The sequence below is a fragment of the Siniperca chuatsi genome, linkage group LG8, assembly GCF_020085105.1.
Source record: "Siniperca chuatsi isolate FFG_IHB_CAS linkage group LG8, ASM2008510v1, whole genome shotgun sequence".
In the NCBI taxonomy this organism is placed as follows: Eukaryota; Metazoa; Chordata; class Actinopteri; order Centrarchiformes; family Sinipercidae; genus Siniperca; species Siniperca chuatsi.
The window spans coordinates 11966059-11985889 of NC_058049.1; the positions used below are offsets into that span (position 1 = coordinate 11966059).

The following is a 19831-nucleotide window of genomic DNA, read 5'->3' on the forward strand; positions in this document are numbered from 1 at the left end:
ATATCCCAGTAAGTCTTATTCTGGTGGGCGTGCATGGTGCGCATGTTCTCACACAGTTTTTTCAGTTCCTGCCGGACGAAGGGTTTGAACTTTGGGTCCAATTTCTCCACCATATCAAAGTCCCTCCGAGCTTCATCCTCGTTGCACAAAGCGGCGTGTGCTCGTGCGGCTGTGCTCGTTACCTATGGAGAAGGAGAAAAAGAGCAAGAATAAACATCGGCTGAGAGGTCAGTAAAACTAAAAAAACTAAAAGTCTAAGGTAAAATAAACTACTATAGGGAGGATGAAATAATTGCACTGAATCCAGTGGTGAGACAGGAGACAGAAAGTAGGAGAAAGTTTGAGAGAAGTAAATGAAGGGAAAAGGAAAGCATAAGAACAACCATTTCACATCAGCCTCAACTATAAATAATTCAGTCATAGCAGAAACAAAAAGAAAACAATGAATTCATTTTTGACTGTGATGTCCATGGGTGGGTGCCAGGGGAACGAAAGAGAGACTCAGCAATGCTGTTGTGAATGTTTGGTTCCTTCTTTCCCTGGTAAACAGAGAGATCAAGGATTGTTGCAGTGTGAAGGCAGGCGTTTGCTGAGGGCCAGGCATTTGTACTAGCAACAGATCTTGATATTTTTAAGCTAAAAAATAAAGGTGTGTAAGGAAAAAAGACTAAAGCCAAGCATGTTTATATATACTCATGTACCTATTTCAATATCAAAATACATCTTTTTGTTTCCTCCCCTGCCTCAAACTTATCCTTCACACTAACATATATTACCTTTATGCCTCTTCAGCAGCTTGTTGTTGAGCTCCACCACTTGCTGGTATTGTTTGAGCTCCAGCATGCACTGGCTGAGATTGAGAGCCAGCGGAAGGTGAACTTTCTCCAGTGACTCCCAGTCCTCGCCCTGTTGATCCACCTGCTGAGTACACAGAGAGGACAAGATGGGTGGGAGGTGGGATGGCGAGGGTGGAGGAGGTGGTGGTGATAGATGTCAGAGGAAATGTTGAAAAGATGAAACAAGAATGAAAACGTGTGATGAAAAAAAGAGAAGAAAATGTAAGGGTTTGGAGGAATGATGAAGAGTGGATGCTGAAGATGAAAAGATGAGGTAAAGGGAGAGGAGAGGAGAAATGAAGATGGAAGAGGGTGGGTGGACAAGAAGAGGGAGTGTGTTGTGTGTGAAAGGCGGGAGTGTGGCAGAAGTGAAGGAGTTTAAGAAAGAGAAAAGAAGCTGAGGCGAGAGCTGGCACAGTGATATCTCTGTGGATAGCTGTTATTTTTAGCGCTCTTTTCTCTGCTCTTCATTTTGCCAGCATACCTACAATGCCACAGCTGCTCTTCAATAAAAAAGCAACAATGACAGATGATTATAGTTTACCAGCCACAATCCTTTTGTAAGACTTTCTGGCACATTCAATCCATTCATCACGCTGAATAGCTTGGACTGGAGGCTGTTAAGATGGTCGGCATCAATCCTGACGTCCATCTGGACAATCATTGTCATCACAAAAGGTTTTGTTTTACATTTCATTTTCCATAAAAGTACTACATTATTGCTTTGCTTTTACACAACGCCACTAATATAATCAATTACACTAACCATATTCTGAAGGACGTCCACATATTCTATGGCCTCCTTGAACTTTGCAGAAGCCTCTTGAAATTGTTTTTCTTTAATGAGAAAGTTCCCTTCGTTCTGCAGCAACATGACCAGTCGTAACATCTGCTGCCAGCCCTTCCCCTCTGATTTATTGGAAGCATTTGGATCGATCTCGGATCTCGAAGAGCTCGGTTCCTCTTCGTTACCTGTTCCCTCATTTGGTGTAACCTTATTTCCTCCGAGGTCCTCTTTATGGACTTCTTCTTCTTCACCTTTTTCTTCCCCCACTTCATCTTTACTCTCTGTGGTCACACTTTCACTGTCTTCTTGTTTTCCTTTGTCTTCCTCCTCTTCATTTTTGTTCTCCTTTTTCTCCAGCATGTTCCAGTATTTCTCCTTCTCCTCCCAGTACTTCTCCTTCATGAGCTCTGACAGGGCCTTCATCTCTCGATTGACAAGAGAGGCCAGAGTGATGTCCAGGTGGGCCACCATGTTGAAGTCTTTCCGGGCTTCCTTTTCATTCCACACGGCAGCGTGGGCCTTGGCTCTCTTGTAGTAGCCCTTCACACAGTCTGAGAAACAGAAAAACAACAAAAAACACAACAGAAAAATAGTTATTAATGTCTAACCTAGAGATATTCAATAACAAACCTGCTCTGTCTGCTGAAGCGGTGATTCGTCTGCATTTAGGACAGTGTGTAGGTGTGTACTGTCATGTGTATTTCTGTTTGCAAAACCAAACCAAGCCAAAAATGCACACATGCTGCATTATTCCTCACTAAAGCCTTACGTCTTAAAGCAAAAGTTTGACATTTTGCGATATATGCTTATTCGCTTTAGATGATAATGGATACCACTCTCATTTCTGTCTGTTAAATATGAAGATACAGCCAGCAGCTGTACAGCTCACAAATTAACACGTTATATCTTGTTTGTTTTATCTGTAGAAAAAAAGTGTACAACAATTTCGTTTTGTGGGCTGTCAAGGCCAAGTAGTAGTCCGGCACATAACTCGTAAAACGGTGAATTATCGTTTTTGTTTGGATTAAATAAATGAGATGTAACATGTTAATTAGTGAGATTTAGATTTTGTTACCTTTGGACAGAGCCAGGCTAGCTGTTTCCACTCTTTGTGCTAAGCTAAGCTAACTCGCTGCAAGCTGTAGCCTTATATTTAACAGACACACATGAGAGTGGTATCAGTGTTCTCATCTAATTCTCTGCCTAGAGGTGAATAAGCGTATTTCCTAAAATGTCAAAACATTCTTTTAAAACGTGCGGACATGCACACACACATGCTCACACAAACACACTATAATGCCTCTGTTTCAGCAGAATAGGCTCATGTGCTTAGTTGGCCTACTGATGGCTCAGTTTTTCTGTTCCTCTGCATTTAATTTCCCTCTATGCTAAATCTTCATTCAGCCAACATTTAGACAGATTTCTTTATCGCCTCTGGCAAAAGCAGAGACACTGCAGTGAGCCACCATTGGGTGCTTTTCTAAAGCACAACTGGGTTGAAGGGATAAAACAGCAGTAGAGTGGCTGATTTGAACTGATACAGACAACATGATGTTGATGACAGGAGGAACACCAAGCAGAAGAATGCAAGTAAAGTGGAGAAGAAAAGGAGACAAAAGTGTGAATAGAGGGGAAATGAAACAGAAGGTACAGCTAGAAAAGGATCGGAAAAGGGAAACTAAAGACACTGAAAAGGAGAAAAAGAGAAGAAGGGAGTGATGTGGTTGTAGGGTGGATCATTCTTATAAGCCTTGTGAGAGGGCTGCAGCTCTGTGGTGACAGAGCTCAAATTGGGCCAGTGGAGCTCAGAAACTCCTGCCCATCATTTCCACGATACCGTTTCTCTCTCGTGCTCACTCACAAGCAAGTTTACACCCTTCCTCCTCCTGCCACGCAAGCTTGAGCACACACATCATACAGGCACACACATTCACAACTGCACACACTCCCTCCTGCTACACACACACACACAAATAAAAAACTGCAAATCCAGTCTGAGGGACAGAGTAAAATAAAGACTGCCTCTGTGGCATAATTCGTGAGGCTCTGAAGTGGAGACTGTGCCAGCATGTGAGCTCCTCTAGGAATATATGAGTAGCCATGGGTTTGACAGTACAATTCCCAGCCAGGGTTGCTCCAACTGTAAAACCCTCAGTAATGTCAACCTCAGCCCTACCACACACTCTCACTGAATACACATGCAACAGCCACTACAATAAAGCCGGCACAGGTATCAGACTCTGACCTGTCAGCTTTTTACAACATTTTGAAAATAATGTTTGTCACAGTGTTCATATCTTGGGGTGCAAGTCCTCATTTTACTCATCACTGAGCAGCTTTTCATGTACTTGAATACAAAGAATAGTTTGACATTTTGGGAAATACACTTATTTGCTCTCTTGTTGAGAGTTAGATAAGAAAATTGTTACCACTCTCATGTCTCTCCTTTAGATATGATGTGAAAGCCAGGAGATGGTTAGTGTAGTTTAGCATAAGGACTGGAAGCTGGGGAAAACAGTAAACCTGGCACTGTCGAAAGGTTAAAAAAAAAGGCTACTAGCACCTCTAAAGCTCACTAATTAAAACATTATATCTTGTTTGTTTAACCCGTACAAAGAGCAGGCAAGCTGTTTCCACCTGCTTCCAGGCGTTATGCTAAGTTAAGTTAACCGTCTCCTGGCTGTAGCTTCATATTTAAAGGAGTGACATAAGAGCGGTATCCATCTACAGCAAGGAGACAATTAGCTTAGCTTAGCATAAAGACTGAAAGCAACTAGGGGGACACAGCTAGTCTGGCTCCTTTTAAAGGTAACAAAAATCTGCCTCCACCTCTAAAGCTCACTTACTAACATGTTACATCTTGTTTGTTTAATCTGTACAAATCCAAAGTGTAAAAACAATAAGTTTTATGGTTGGACAGAGCCAGCTAGGCTAACCATTTTCCCCTTCTTTCAGTCTTCATGCTAAGCTGAGCTAACCGTATCCTGGCTCTAGTTTTGTGTAAATTTACAGCCAGGAGACGATTAGCTTAGCTTAGCAAAAAGACTGGAAGCACAAACAGCTAGCCTGGCTCTGTCCAACCCCCCATAGCTTTAGAGATGCTGGTAATCTGAATTTTTACATTTGGACAGAGCCTAGCTAGCTGTTTCCCGCTGCTTCAAGTCGTTATGCTAAGCTAAGCTAATCATCTCCTGGCTTTGCTTCATATTTAACTGACAGACATGAGAGTGGTATCAATCGTCTTATCTAACTCTGGGCAAGAAAGCGAATAAGCATATATCGCAAAATGATGCAACTGTGTGAATGTCAAGCTAGGGGGCGCTGGAAAAGAAAAAGTGTACTCAGTCAACTCTCTTTGGAAAAGGTAAATTTATGTGTTTCAGTGCCAAAAACAAGGATTAATTAGTAATCAGAATAAATTTGTACAATTCAATCCAAAAGAGTCCAAACAGGCATTTACCTTTGTGTTTCTCCAGCAGTTCAGTGGTGTGCTCTATAACTTCATAATACTCCTCCAGCTCCAACATACACTGACAGTAGTTCAACTCCAGGGGGACGATCATTCGACCCAAATTAATGTAGTCTATATCACCCGGCATCTCCTACACACACATTCACAGATGGAAGAACAAGAACATGATCAGTGCTACTATGTTGCTTGGCATCTCCTAAACATATTTTAATAATTGATTTAATTGAATAATTGAACTCCGTAGGTTTAAATATTTTCACACAGATTCAGACATGGCTTTGAGACACTGAAGAATATCAAAAGCATCATCTCTGCGTAACAGAGCATTAACTAGCTGTTTACAGACAGGTCAACTATCTGTAAGCCTCCAACATCAAACTTGTGAATATATCTAAAGCTGCCAAAAATCACTCTCACGCACAAAAGAATAATCTAGACTCTCTCATCAGAACATCTCATACGCAACTTGTTCTCCCAAAAGTATTCCTCCATCCTTACATCCCTCTCTCCTCCTAGACAGCCCTCCACAGCACTCCCTCCTCTTTCCTTTGCCAGCCCTCCCACCCTACTGCCTGTAATCAGGGACAGAGTGAAGCAGAGCAAAACAGGAAAACAGGAATTTCCCACTGGAAAAGAGCCGGTGTTGTATGTCCCAAAAACCTAAAATCCTGATAAAACCTCAAAATTCACAAGCCTGTACATCATTCATTTTGCTCCCTCCATCCCATCTTTCTTCCCTAATCCTTCACTCACTCTGGACTGGACTGTTTTCAGCAGCAGCACGGCCTCTTTGTACTTGCTGGCAGCCTCTTTGAATTGTCTCTGCTTGACCAGCGCATTGCCCTGCATGTGGAGAATTGGCACCGTCTGCAGCTTCTCATCCTTTTCCATCATCCACGACTCTCTGTGGTAGGACATGGGGTCTCCCACCTGGAAGCAGCAGGGGCAGGAGGAGAGCATTACAGAACAAAAACATCAAAAGGAAAAAAACTCCAACGATGGAAACACAAGTGAATACTAAATATATACAAAGAATTGCAGTGGTGGAAGGAAACTAAGTGCATTTACTCAATAATTGTACTTAAATACAATTTCTAATTTCCAGTTTATGGTACTTTATACTGTTCTACTACATTTCAGAGGGAAATGTATACTTTTTACTCCACTACATTTATTTGACAGCTATAGTTACTTTGACGCATTATTAGAAATTAAAGGCCCTGCATAACCACACAGGCATTTTCAGTTATGCTGCTGATTAGACCTGCTTTGGTTGAAGTTATGCAATAAAAATGATAAAGTTTTTTGTATTTTGTGGTATTGCTGCTTTTACTTAAGTAAAGGATCTGAGTACTTCTTCCACCACTGACAAGTTGTCAACTTGTGCGCAGAAAAGCATTGTGAAGCTATCTGAAAGGGGGAAGATGTTAATTTACTGCTACCACTGCTAGACCCCCTGGTGGGTTTCAAGCTTGTTCTGGATACTGTAATATTTCAAAGCTGAATGTTTTAGGCAGAGTGGGACTTCACTTTTGTCATTTCTGTCAGTGGATTTTAGAAAATAGTGTGTAGGAGTGTCTCAATCCTAGAAGAAAGTTGGATGAATAGGCAAATGTGTCTTTTCTTACTGTCAGCCTATGTTTACAGATGCTAAAATCTGAGAAATTATGTTTATTGAAAAAATGAGAAGACAGCTGATTGTTATACACTGTCTTCTGCTATCTAGTGTGACATACAGTATTTTGCCACTGGTGCTTACCTGCAACAGCTCCATGATAAATATAAGTGGTTGAGGAGTTCTCATTAGCTCATCCAGCTCTGGGAAACCAGTGGAGTGATAGTGGAACATGTTTCCCATGCCACACATGTGTCTCTGGCCCTCTAGGGGGTCTTTTCCTTGAGAGATCAGCCTCATTCCCTTGGACACGATGGGGTACAAGCCTGTGTGCTGCAAAATTAACTCATCAACAAAAACATAAACAACAGGTCTGCAACAAGACGTAGAAGCACTTAATCATGCTAACCCCCTGGTGCTACCAGCCTGTGCCAATCAATCCTACCAGGAAAACACAAGAAATGGCCACAATTTTACTTGCAAATTACATTTCTCTCCAGAAGAGAAACACTAAAATTTGCACAAATAGATTGCTCTGTTTGTGTTTATAATACTGAGCATGTAGGAGGCTTCAGAGGGTTGATTGATGTGCATCATAATGAGCCCACACTTCCCTTTCTCACTTATGAACACTTATTAGGAACTGTTTTAGGAGCATAATATCTCTGTGTATATGTGCGTGTGTGAAGTCTGCAGTTCAACTCACAGTGGCATCGCACCAGAACTCAGCCACCTCTCCAATCCTCATGGACATCAGCAGGGTCTCCCAGACTTCCATCTTGAACATCTTTCCGACAAAGATCTCAGCTGGCCTGCCAGCCAGTCGACTGTCATCGATGACCGTTCGCTCAAAGTTGTCCAGCAGCGTCTGGAAATGGAAAACCAGCTGGGATGGAAGGAAGGAACAGAGGACAGGAAGAGTTAGAGGGTGGAGATTAATGAATGACACTATTTGTCAATAAAATATACTTTAAAAATACATACAAAATCTGATAATTGTGTACAGTTTGTCCATACTTTATACTTTAAATAGAGTTCTTGTATTGATGAATCCTCTGTGAGATTGTTTTTCATGAATCATCCCCACATCTTTATAAAGACCTTGGATTTCACATATATTTAAAATGTTAATTTGTCAATTGAGAGAGAACTTAAAAGACCTTTTACTCACTGGCTAAGAGATGGTTTTTGTAGGTTTTTCCAAAAAACAGAAGTTGTATTTTTAGTGTACAGATAACAAAAATATACCATCTTTTTCTTCACACTTTTAAATAACATCCAATGAGGAATTGTTGCCTTTGATTTTTTAAATGTACATGTACGTATAGTATATGTATACATGTATAGTATGTGTATACATATTTGTATGTTGTCTTCTTTCCTTTTCTTTACCATGTTTTGTATGTCTGACATAGATACATAATACATACATAAATACAATAGATTAAACTATTTGTCAACTTGTGTGCAGGTGTTTTTTAAAGCTTGATATATACATTTTCAAAAAGTTGAATTTGACTGAATGCTGTTATATCTTTCAGCCACTTCTTGTCTAACACAGACATGCTGGTTTTCCTTATGTGTTCCATCTGTTTGTGTGCATGTGAAAGATTTACAAAGCCTTTGCCATCACTGACTGTAAAATTACGTTGGCTCCATGTAACCTTCTATTTATATCTTGACAGCTTGTGTATAATGGTGTGATAACTGTGAGCAACTGGGAATCACCTCACCTGGGATGGAACACACACACACACACACTGTAATACAGACACACAGGTAAATGGAAATTCATGCCGACATTGTCACGGAAAATGTTTGTCACAGTCCAGGCTCGGTGCCATATGGCTGGATTTGACTAGGAAGGGAAAAAAGTCGGCGACCAGCGGATCAGTGGATGAACAGCAACACAGACACAGTGCCAAGAAACATGTTGCAATTTGGTTGACCAAATGTTTGCTCTGTGTGTAAGTGCCAGATACAGAATAAATTTCCTCACTTCATGAATAATTCATCAGTTTCATCTAATTAAAGCGGGCAATGCAACACATGGCTAAAAATAGATTTTTTTCCTGTGGAACATTATTAATAATTACATCATAAAGGTAATTAGGCAAGGAATCATTTCCTATTATTATTTGAATCTAGTATTTTTTAGATTATCAAGTTAACAGTGACTTGCTACCTTTGTCCCAGGTGGAAAGTGTGGCAGCGGTCCTGTGCCTCCAGCCAGGATCTTCTTCCTGACTCCTGGATGGTTCAGAAGGTATGTCTCCTCCATTGTCACTCTGCCTTGAGCAGTACCAGACAGAAAAGTGTGTGTTTTGAGATTTATTTTTCCTCTCTAGGTCTGTGTTCTTCTGGCTTCCTAATTAGCCTAGTGGAGAGAGTCTTGGCTGGTTATCTGCTCTCTGACAGATGGCAGGATTAGGAAGGGTTTGGAGGTGGACACTTTAATCTGAGGAGCTAATCTCTCGCCTTCCCCGGCGATTGGTGGGGCAATCCCTGCAGGAAGGAGCAGGAGAGGCAGGGAGGACCACCGGGCCCGGGATCATGTGGACGAGAAAGGCCCAGATAACTCTCGAACAAGTCAAGATCATTCTGGAAGGACAGTAATCTGGTGACGTGATGATGGTTTAGTGACGCAGCTGTCCGGCCACGGTGGTAGGCCTCTACATCACATAGGAGAGTGGACAGGAAGAGGCCCTTTAACAGTACAGTAACTACTTTGAACTAGGACTGTCAGTTATTTTCATTAATCTACCGCTTACTTTCTCTATTAAAAGTTTGGTCCATCAAATGTCAGAAAGTGCCATCACCAACCTGAAGAAGGCTATGTCATCAAATTGCTTGTTTTGTCTGACCAACAGTCCAAAACCTAAAGACAGTCAATTCATGATCACACAAGACAAAAGAAAGCAGCAAATCTTCACGTGTGAGATACTGGAAACAAATTAGTGCCATTTTTTCTTGAAAATGACTTAAAACATAAATAGATTTTCAAAATAGTTGCCAATTAATGCTCTATCAATCAACTAATCGATTAATTGACTAATCATTTCAGCTCTTATTTGAACAGGAGGCAAATATAAACTCAAATATAATCTGGATTCTGATGAGTTGTTAAGAGTGTAAATTGTCATGGCACAGTTTAAATCCAGTAAGCTCAGTCGACGGTACACTTTGCTATCAAAGATGCAAACTACTGTATGCTGCCACTGCCAGTCAGCTAGACACAATGAAATGAAAAATACATTTTCCAAGTCCCCTAAAATATTCACTATCTCTTGTTATATGCTAACTATGTGTCAAAACATGTCCTCTCTTTTCTCTTCCTGTAAAAATATTTTTGAAGACTCATCTTAGGCTCAGGGGTGGTTACATACATTTTATCAATCAAATGTGATTTGACAGAATAATTATGTTAATGACCAACATCAAACTGCCCATTTGTGTAAATCTATGCCCAAATGCATTTCTTGGACACTACACGTGTATCTATTGTAATTTATTATTCATACAGGTAATGAAATACAAAGAGGGTGAGCTGCTGTAAAAGTTGGCAGAGAGTACATTTAGCTTTAAGATGACATGCAAAACAAGACAATTTTCACCTTTGAAACCAACCAAATACTTTAATCATACAATAACTAACAACACATTTTGTCAACTTAATAAAAAACATTGACTTTTCATAGAGAAATCAGTATGTAATGTATGACTGAAAGGAATGACATAGCAAGTCAGCTAATAAAGACTCCCGCCTCCCTGGATGAAGGCTCTTCTCCTCCTCCTCTTCTCCTGCGTTAATGTGTGGATGAAGATGAGGCTGCCCCCTGGTGGTCACTTCTCTATCAGTGAGTCCAGCTGCTCCTGCAGGGAGGCCAGCTGTTGGGGCAGAAAATAGAAGGCATGATTGATGCCTGACAGCCCTGGGGTGTAATTGGAGGGTAAGTGGATGATGATTAACATGTCTTTTCACATTAATTTGCTGCCTTCATTTGTCAATACAAACAACGACCCAAGACAGTGGGTGGCCACTATGCCATAGCTGCAAAAAGGACTCCGCTGGTAGCTGCTGACAAATTTCACGTGATTGAATTTGAACTTTGCTATTAGGCTAGAAAACTGTTGGGTCTAAAAAGGACAGCAAGCACTATGGCATCTGCTAACATGGTATTTGACATTCATACAAGATAAAATCATGCAAAGTGCTGAAAGCTAAGAAATCTCACAGCAAGCACTGATCCTCGGCTTTTACGAAAAGGCTCTTACCTGCTCCATCTCCCGCTCCTCCTGCTGAATAATCTCATCCAGTAAAGCTTGGAAGCGGTTCTGTGAGAGGAGAGAGACAAACAAGATTTGTTTGAGTCGACATGCTGAGACTCATTAAATTGTGATGGCTTTAAATGTGTGTCTGCCTGGGCTGCTCGTGTCACTATCTCCTCTCTGACAGAAAGGCCACTTGGAATGCCAGTCAGAGACAGCTGACCTTTTCCCTGCAACTGTGATAATAACGACTGGAGATGGGGCTTTGACGGTCCCAAAACACCGGGCAATGAGAGTTCTAAATGGCAACCTAAAAAGGGCCATTTCTGCTCATGTTTCACTCATTGTAAAGTCTCCTCTAAAGAGTGCTTGCCAGAACAATGAATTTTTCGTGCCTTTTTTTCTGTCTAGCAATGCTTATACAGTAAAGGGCTGAAGGGAGAAATGTAATATTTAAGGCTTTAAAAATCCAACAAACTAAAAAATTGCCTTCAACACTGTGTGTAATCAGCAGTTTTTTATGTTTCCACATCACTGTTGAGAGAACTTATGCTGCATGAAGACTTCTCCCTCCAAACTCATCTGCATGTTCTTGTTTATGTTTCTGTACATGCAGACCTAGTTTCTGAATGACTGTGAAAAAATCGTTTGTGTGTGTGTGTGTGTGTTCACTGCTTACTTTGAGGGCCTGGTTTTCCACTTTCATGATGAGCTCCTCCTGCTGTTTCTTTCGGGCGCGGGTTTCCTGGAGCTTGGCCTTGACGCCGTTGATCTGCACCTGATACTCCATAACTGCAGGGAACAGGACATTCACGTTACAAGGTTATCACAATAACAGAATTTTAAACTTTGATACAATACTACTCGATACCTCTTTCGACACCATGGCAAAAAAAAAGGATAGGATAATATTTTTCTTTTTTTAAATTAACAACCTGGTACAGAAAAGGTCACTGAACACATTGAGGACCAGTTGATTTTCTTCCCTGTTGTTTTACCTGTGCAGCCTTGGGTTGAAAATCAGAATGTAGATGTATTTTTATTATAGCTTTGATACTTCCGAAACTATAATTAACTGATATTGTATCATTTTAAAAACACATGGTATCGAAAAAGTATCTAAGTATTGATAATTTTGAAAAACCTTAATTACATCTGTCACACTTGAGGACGTGAAGACGTACACAGAATAAGCCAGGGAGAGATGATGATGTGACATAATTTGAGAGCAACACTACACTCACAAAGCCATGAAGACAAGATGTGCACCTTAGCTTGCTGAACCACAAGGATGCCTCCATTTCAGGTTGACAAATTGCGGTTAATGGGAACAACTAATCCATTTAAAACGGACATGAGCCAGCAGGCCAATGCACTAAAAGACAAAACTAAATCAGTCTGCGCTGGGCTCCACAGAGGGTTCTCATTAAATCCAGCCAAAGTGATAGTGCCTCACAACAACCTGTGGCTCCATCGCCATCAACCATCTTCCAAACTAACTGTATGCATCCTCTGCTTCCCCCCAACTGACTTTCAATCCTCTAATACAACCCATCTAATATGCAACATCAAGCAGGGAAGATTCCCTGCAGACCTATTTATTACAATTTCACAGGGCTGTCAGAAACACGCACAGCCAGACTCCGACACATTGGGAAAGACTCTGCTGGACTGCTATAGTGGAGCTGACCAGTAGTGTTGCTGACTGACAGCTCCATGTATGCAGTTAAGGAGGCATTGAGCTGTCAGACTGGACAGCTGTCTGAGCCAAACGCTGAGCCACAACACCTGTCAGGCTGGTTATCTGAGGAGGAGAGGTGAGAGCTGTCAGTGTTTGCATCTCTGTAGGCGAGGCATGTGTATTTAAGTGAAAGTAGGGCTACTCATTTGAGTGTGTGTGAGATGTCTGACCTAGAAAACTCAGCTCTGATTAGAAGTCCAGACACCTGACAACGGTTATTTTTGACCTCTACTTTGACAAGTATCGGGGGGGTGTTGATTTAATTTCATGTCGGACTATCTCGGGTCTACAAGTCTGTTCAGAAATCAGCATGCCAAGTTCTCTGCCATGACTGTATGACTGAAAAATGGTAAGTCGGCTGAAAGAATCAGCATTCACAGTGAGATGTAAATGCAAGTTGCAAGCACAGCACGAAAGACTGCATATAATACTGTACTTACTTCATCCACCTGGGTACACACACACACACACTTTCCAGAATAGCTTACATATGCCCAATTTAAGAACAAATGTACATAAATATGCACCTCCCACCATATGGACATACATCTATAGGTCTCATATTGAAGAGTTCACGTAGGAACTCTTCATTTACATTTACAAAATTCCACCACCTTTTCAGACCTGGATTTTTGAACTAGAAACAATCAGTAGGGCTGCAACTGACAATTTTTTAACAATTAATCTGTCGATGATTTGTTTCCTTTCAATTGTTGTCATTGTTTAGTGTATAAAATGACAGAAAACGCTGATCACATGTTCCCACAGCCAAAGATGATGCTGTGAAATTACTTGTTTTGTCCAACTAACAATCCAAAACCAATCCATGTCAGGGACAATAAATCCATAATTATATAAAGATACATTATTTTTCATACTTTCAAACAGATTTAGTTTTCCAGATCTGTGTAGAAACCCTGATATCCTCTCACCTATCTGGTTGTTTCTATCACTTTCATGCTGTGCAGAATCAGACTCGTTGAGTTTCTCTTGGAGCTGTCGGACCAGATCATCCTCCGTGTCCATGATATTCAGGTCCTCGTCCTCGTGCCGGTCCCCTTCGTCCTCCTCATCCTCACTGGAGCTGCTGATGTCATTGAAGATCTCCCTCAGTTCGTCACGCTGGGCTGGCCATGCGGAACACACATTAGTATTATTAACATGGACACAAATATGGAAAAAGAGAGAATTTAGAACACTTGCTTAAGTTCGATCTTGGTCACAGAGACATCAGTCTAGTGAAAAATAAAGTTAGGGATGTGGTCTTGTATGGTTAATGTGGTCTCCAAACACCCAGCCTATTCATGATATTGTGAACAGCTTATCTTATATAGCAATAAGTGGTTTTCAAATTATTTTGTTCTTGAAATGTCTTTTTTACAACACTGTGGTACCACATTCTTTTTAGAGTAATATTAGTCATGTCACTCATGCACACCTCTCACCTCAGCACGTACAGTATAAGTGCCAGCACACTTGCACTGTGCACCTCTGTGCTGGGGAAAGGTCCTCTGGGGAATCCAGAGGCAAACATAATCTTAAGGCCAAAGAGTTACTAATGCTTGGGTGTGCTGCACTAATGCGTGGTTTGAAATTTCCATTTCAGACCACTGGGGCAGAGGCTATCAAGAGTGACAAGGGTGGTGTTCATGCTGAAAATGAATTAGGAAACCTTTGCTAGTGAGGGGAGGACAGTATCAAAGAAATCACTGTACAACAGTCAGGTCAATCGCAAGAGCCATCTGTGCAACTTCAAAGTAGCTGCACACAATGAGCCTGACCAATAAATCAGACGATATTAGCTTATTGCAGATGTATCAGTATCATCATATATGTCGGCCAGTAAGGAACAAGAAATTGCAGTACAGAAATGCCAAAGATATGTTTGAGATAGCTTAGAAACAGTGTCTACATTACATTGTTTTCCACTAGAGAGAACTGAAAACTTTATTTTTCTAAGTTAAAAAGTCCTACTTAGTAAATATCTTGGTCATATTCCTGACAAATTCAAGGGATCCTCATCCAAAATGTTTGTTTATGTTACGTGATTTTTGTAAAAAAAAAAAAAAAAAAAGACAATATATCATTATCAAAAACTCTCAAATATCATAGACATTAATATCAATGTCGGCCTACAGTATAGATTGGGAATTATTCCTTTGTGTTTCTTTACGCCATGTGGTCGAGATAACTGCTTTAACAGAGTAGAGGTGCCAGCATGCTAACGAAGCCCACCACATCTTATTCCTCATGATTTACTAATGAAGAACATGTTTCACTTACCAGAGGACCCATGACCCATCTTGTGTCCCGAGGTGCCAGGTGAGGAGTCCAGGTTGGCCAGAGAGCTGTGCTGATCTGCTTCTTTGGACTCATCCTCTGCTATAATTTCCCACCCTGAACATCATGGGTTAAAGTCAACATACCCTCTGTAGATTCCTCTCAATTTTCAGAAGTCCTACACTAAAAAGACTTGTGGTCTTTCAAAACTCTCACTTTCCACAAACTCTTCTTTGAAGTAGACTTGAAAGATGGTACTCCATGGGAACTGCCATAACTTTATAACATTCGTTAGTGTCATGTGAATGTCTGCTGCTGCATGCAAACGCTAAACCTATAATTAGAATCTAGCTTCACTGTGACCAACTAAGCAATGATAATGAACAGTCCATCTCAATTAACACACAGCAAGAAGCCACTCAAATTGACCCTGCTGTGCTCTTATTCTGTCAAGCAAGTTTAGAGTTTCATTTGGGAACTAATAGCCTCCTTGCAAATTGCATCTCTCTCACAAGGGCATTTGACAGAGTCAAGTCAGGTGAGCCAGGCAGGAGACAGGACACCCGCTTGGGCCTTAGATCAACCTATTTTGGATGTTAGATGGGAGTGAGGATATGTTTGTCCTAAAAAGACGAAAGCATACCAAGTATTTGATGCTTCTTAAAAGCTAAAGTCATGGCTAGGGGTTAGCTTTCATGTTCACAAAAATGTCCATCTGATTCTACATTACATGCTGTTCCTTGCTGTAAGATAAACATCAGTGTTGTTTTGCTTGGTTACACTACTGGTTGGTTAGCTTTTTAGGCTTTGCAAGATGGACGTGCAGAATATTTGTAGGTTTCTAAAAGGATACGGACACTGACAGCATCAGCGTCTGTGCTCAGCAATCTCTTCACCTCCTTTTCCACATCAGGAGATTCAATGTACTGCGGGAGAGAAAGAAAGAGATTGGGTTACATGTAGCAGCATCACTCTCGCTCTCTTCCTCTCTCTCTCTCCCACACACACACACACACAAAAGGGTAGCAGCTGGCCGCATGCCAGGAAGCACATTAGCGATTAAAAACAGAAGGGGCCAAATCAATATAGCTCGGCTCTGCATCTTCAGGAAGATTTATTCTGAAGACAAAGTAGAAGTGTAGCGCTCAAGCACACTCGCTTTCACTTTGATCAAAGCAATAGTGAAATTGTTTGTTTTTTTTGCATGCCTTTGGGCAAACTACGATGGAAAGGCTTTATTTATATGTAAATCTTAGTTTTCACTTTCACCACAGTTCCTGTTCTATGCAATGTAAATGTCTTGCTGGAAGAGAGCCTTGGAAAGAGATGGATCATCAGACGGGATGCTAAAGAGACGGATGGGAAAGGGGAGGGTAGTGCTGAGGGGAAAATGAAAATGTCAAAACCTTCTTTTTCGCAGTCTTCCGAAATCTTCTCTTGCGTGTGTTCTTCAGAGGGCAGGTGACTGGAGACAACAGGATTAATGAGGTCAAAATGGCTCAATCGGCTGTGGAGGGCAAACTATGCTTCCTGAATTGCTGATGTGCCAAGTTTTCAGCACTAACAGCTCAAAAAGCTGTTGCGTGTAGATATTTGTCTACTTACTGCCGTGGTTCCAAATGAATTTCTTGTCCTTGTCTTTGTCCTTCTTCTTGCTCTTAGGGTCGGTGCCAGTTGGCTCCTCTAAAGGAGGGTAAAGGTCTCCATCTAGTGTACATACCAGCATCTAACCCATGAATGCAAAAATTAATGATATATTTCGCTGAGTAATGCTGTTGTACTACAGGAAAAGCTGAGACAAAATAGTTTATAATTAAGAATAGTTTTAAATGTTAATGTACATATTAAAAAAAGTACTTTTTATTCACAATTAGTATCCTAAACTTAACAACAAATATGTATTCAATGGTGATAACAAATGTATCCAATGAATATCACATCTTAAACTAAATGCCACGCTGCTGTAGCTGGCAAGAGGTACTTTTTATTCACAATCGTCAGCCTAAACTTGAACAACAAGAAATGTATCCAATGAAGATGACATCCTAAATGTAATGCCACTGCAGTGGTTTACCTGGCAGACATCAGCAGTCTTGTAAAATGTTTTCTTGTCCACTGTTTTCAGAGACTCAATCATACAGGGTAGATCCACCAGTTTGCAGGCCAAAGGGACGCGGTCTACTCTCACTATGCCATGACGACCATCAGCTACAAATAAGAGGGACGACATGATCGATTATGGTGAGATGGTGTGTGTGAGACAAGGGTAACCATTGCCATTAGGACACTGCAGTCACTGTTAAGTTGAAAAACAGCGTGTACAAATGCAGGTGAAAAACATGTTTTTAAGACATTTATAACTTAAGATTATCTGGTAGTAAAGACCATGACACTTGAATTGTGTTGTCAAATTGACAGTTGTAGTTAGTAATGTATCTTAACAAAACTGTAAATAAAAATCATAAAAATGCCAAGTATTTGCAGTTAAAATAATGTTAGATTCCAATGTTTGTAAAGTGAAGTATGTCAGTAGTGCTAATGAAGACATATCAGTGCATCCCTAATTACAAACTACAAAGACTGAATTTTAGTTTCGCTGTAGGAATATTTACATTTCACAAGTTTTAAAAAATCTGGATTTCAAATGGATAACCTGACAGCTTTCAGTGGTGTCACACAGGTCAGACATAAATACTAGTACTACGACTACTGATAAATAAGCTTACGGTGCAACTCGATGGTGAGTCTGTCTTTCATGTTCATACTGCTAGACTGGGCAATCCTTCTTACTGTTGAGGCGTACTCCTGTGAAAGAAAAAAAAGATTAATCCAAATCATTTCCAGCAAAAGGTCACGGTGAATTTCATAGAAATAATCGGTTTCAGCATGTGCAACCGTCTCACCAAAGGAAGCCTCAGGACAAACTGGCTCTCCAACTCATAAGGAGCATCCTCCTTATTCTTGGAGCCGACCTTCCCAACTAGAATCGAAACACATCATCATGAACAAAGCAATAAAATAGAATCCTTGTTGCTTGGTACATATTTCTGAAACTACAATCATGTACACCATACACTAGAAACACACTGATGTTTGACTTTTGCAGCTATACAGTTTAATTTATCTGGTTCCAGTATTAAAAGAGGGTACTACTTTTGCTCATTTGGCACTAACAGAAGTAATACAGTACGTTACTGCTTGGATGGTCTGGTCCTTTGACCAATTTCATCTAATATTTCTGAGCTTTTAAGGCCCTTCCTTCAGATTAATCCTCTTAGAACATCTCTAACCACTGCTAACCATCTAAAGAAAAACACTAAAACCAAAGCGCACCATGCACTTGCTGTTAAGAACTGCAACTTCGTGGAATAGCATTCTGGAGTAACTTTATTCACAATCCTCTTTAACAACTTTTAATGCTCGTCATATTTTTATTTAGTTTGATTTCATATATAAGCTTCTTTCAAATTTTAACTTGTTTAACGTTTTTGCTACATGTATCCTAATATTTCTATTCTGCTTTGGTACTGCATATTTCTTGTTATACATTAAGTGTACATTACATCGTGGTATACATTATGCCTATTGCACTGTTGGAGAATACAAAAGAATCTACAGTAATATATATTTTTTGGTTATCATATTTGAGTGTTGACTTTTGATTCCTAGTGGTAAATAATAAAGTAACCAAACTAAAATCTCGTCTCAGCAATCATCACTCTATACAAAACAGCCAACACTATCATGACCTATCTCAAAATGATTAATTATATTATTAACGCTAGTTCAATAACACTCAGTTAACCAACATTTAACATTAGTTTAATACATCGTAGTATGAATGGCCTCTGTATTTTGTCATCTCATATGAAGTGACATTATAACTAACTTTATGACCGAGCAAACGTCAGGTGAATACTTATTGCTATTTACTTTGACGTTACAACGTTATCTATCAGTTTGTGTAACGGTAAGGTTAAGCTAATGTAACAGAAGGGTTAACGTACAGCGAACTGTGTAACATGCTACAGAGACTTTGTTCTGTTATTTTTATTATAATGAATTAATTTCAACAAAAAATGCATTACCAGCACAGAGGCGGTGTGTTTACAAAAGAGAGGGCTAGCTATCGTTAGCTTAACGTTAGAAGTTATTAGGCTAAATAGGCTTTTAACGTACCTTTCAGTTTAGATGTCATCTTCGTTTAGTAATTTGGACGGTGCAGCTGCATAAATGTGCTTAAATTATTAAAAAAATAACAAGCAAGGTATGTAAATATGCTGATTTTGATTTTAAATCGACACAGCTTAGCTACAAGAGGCAAACATTGCTATGGCCGAGACGAAATAGAGAATAGAGGAGAGCAGCACATCCGGGTACTTTGCCCCTGCGTCAGGCCCCGCCCCCTCTGGGGTGAACGCAGCCCTCTAATTTGACTGGCACCAACACTTTTAAGCAGACTTTCCAGCACCCTGGAAGAAGGTACAGGGTACCACATAACCGGACTGCCTGTGCTCAGAGAGCCTGCATATCTTTCAGTATAGCTCTGTTAAACAAATCCTTGTGGTATGATAGTTGTGTGACTTGCATTTTGTTGTGCTTGATTTTTGATTGTTGGTAATGTTGTTGTGGGGCATGATGCTGTCTGACACTATGGAGCACTGTGCTGTTTGATGTCTGTCTTTAACTGTATTTTCGTCAGACTGTTGTATTGCCACAGACACAAAAGGCATTTCCGAAAGCATAATAAACGAAAGTAACTAACTAACATATACCTCATTTTATGTCTAAAAATCAAATTAAAACCATCCATAAATATGTTATATTGTAC

General features: G+C 40.3%; 2 protein-coding genes across 7 annotated transcripts; both read right to left on the minus strand.

Annotated features, from left to right (window-relative positions):
• Window positions 1-248: 248 nt before the first annotated feature.
• Window positions 249-9065, minus strand: LOC122879877 (aryl-hydrocarbon-interacting protein-like 1). Of its 6 annotated transcripts, XM_044204379.1 has the most exons (9): window positions 8896-9065; window positions 7417-7596; window positions 6855-7043; window positions 5849-6025; window positions 5084-5225; window positions 1603-2174; window positions 1381-1488; window positions 777-921; window positions 249-539 (listed from the first exon to the last, which is right to left on the minus strand). In XM_044204379.1, exons 1-9 carry the CDS (start codon window positions 8989-8991, stop codon window positions 502-504), a joined length of 1647 nt encoding a protein of 548 aa, XP_044060314.1. In that variant the 5' UTR covers window positions 8992-9065; the 3' UTR covers window positions 249-501. The 6 variants fall into 6 exon arrangements, with proteins under 6 accessions (XP_044060314.1, XP_044060316.1, XP_044060315.1 ...); XM_044204381.1 differs by lacking the exon at window positions 1381-1488 and having other exon boundaries at window positions 777-918; XM_044204380.1 differs by lacking the exon at window positions 1381-1488.
• A 1138-nt stretch (window positions 9066-10203) lies between these two features.
• taf7 (TAF7 RNA polymerase II, TATA box binding protein (TBP)-associated factor) lies at window positions 10204-19364 on the minus strand. Its single transcript, XM_044204383.1, has 12 exons — window positions 19180-19364; window positions 17904-17980; window positions 17727-17805; window positions 17075-17208; window positions 16606-16726; window positions 16407-16465; window positions 15854-15926; window positions 15004-15117; window positions 13653-13847; window positions 11659-11771; window positions 10986-11045; window positions 10204-10598 (listed from the first exon to the last, which is right to left on the minus strand). The coding sequence occupies exons 1-12, from the start codon at window positions 19196-19198 to the stop codon at window positions 10554-10556; spliced, it is 1089 nt and encodes a 362-aa protein (XP_044060318.1). The 5' UTR covers window positions 19199-19364; the 3' UTR covers window positions 10204-10553.
• Window positions 19365-19831: the final 467 nt, after the last annotated feature.

Bases quoted from the DNA above. Each gene is read 5' to 3' on its own strand.
- LOC122879877 (XM_044204377.1), bottom strand. From the start codon at position 8,991: ATGGAGGAGACATACCTTCTGAACCATCCAGGAGTCAGGAAGAAGATC. The intron at 6,026-6,854 runs GTAAGCACCAGT...TGCTGCTTCCAG, and splicing joins TTATCATGGAGCTGTTGCAG to GTGGGAGACCCCATGTCCTA. The intron at 2,175-5,083 runs GTAAATGCCTGT...TCTGTTTCTCAG, and splicing joins ACTGCTGGAGAAACACAAAG to ACTGTGTGAAGGGCTACTAC.
- taf7 (XM_044204383.1), bottom strand. The intron at 17,209-17,726 runs GTAAGCTTATTT...TCTTATTTGTAG, and splicing joins ACTCACCATCGAGTTGCACC to CTGATGGTCGTCATGGCATA. The intron at 15,927-16,406 runs GTTTTGACATTT...TCTCTCCCGCAG, and splicing joins GGAAGACTGCGAAAAAGAAG to TACATTGAATCTCCTGATGT.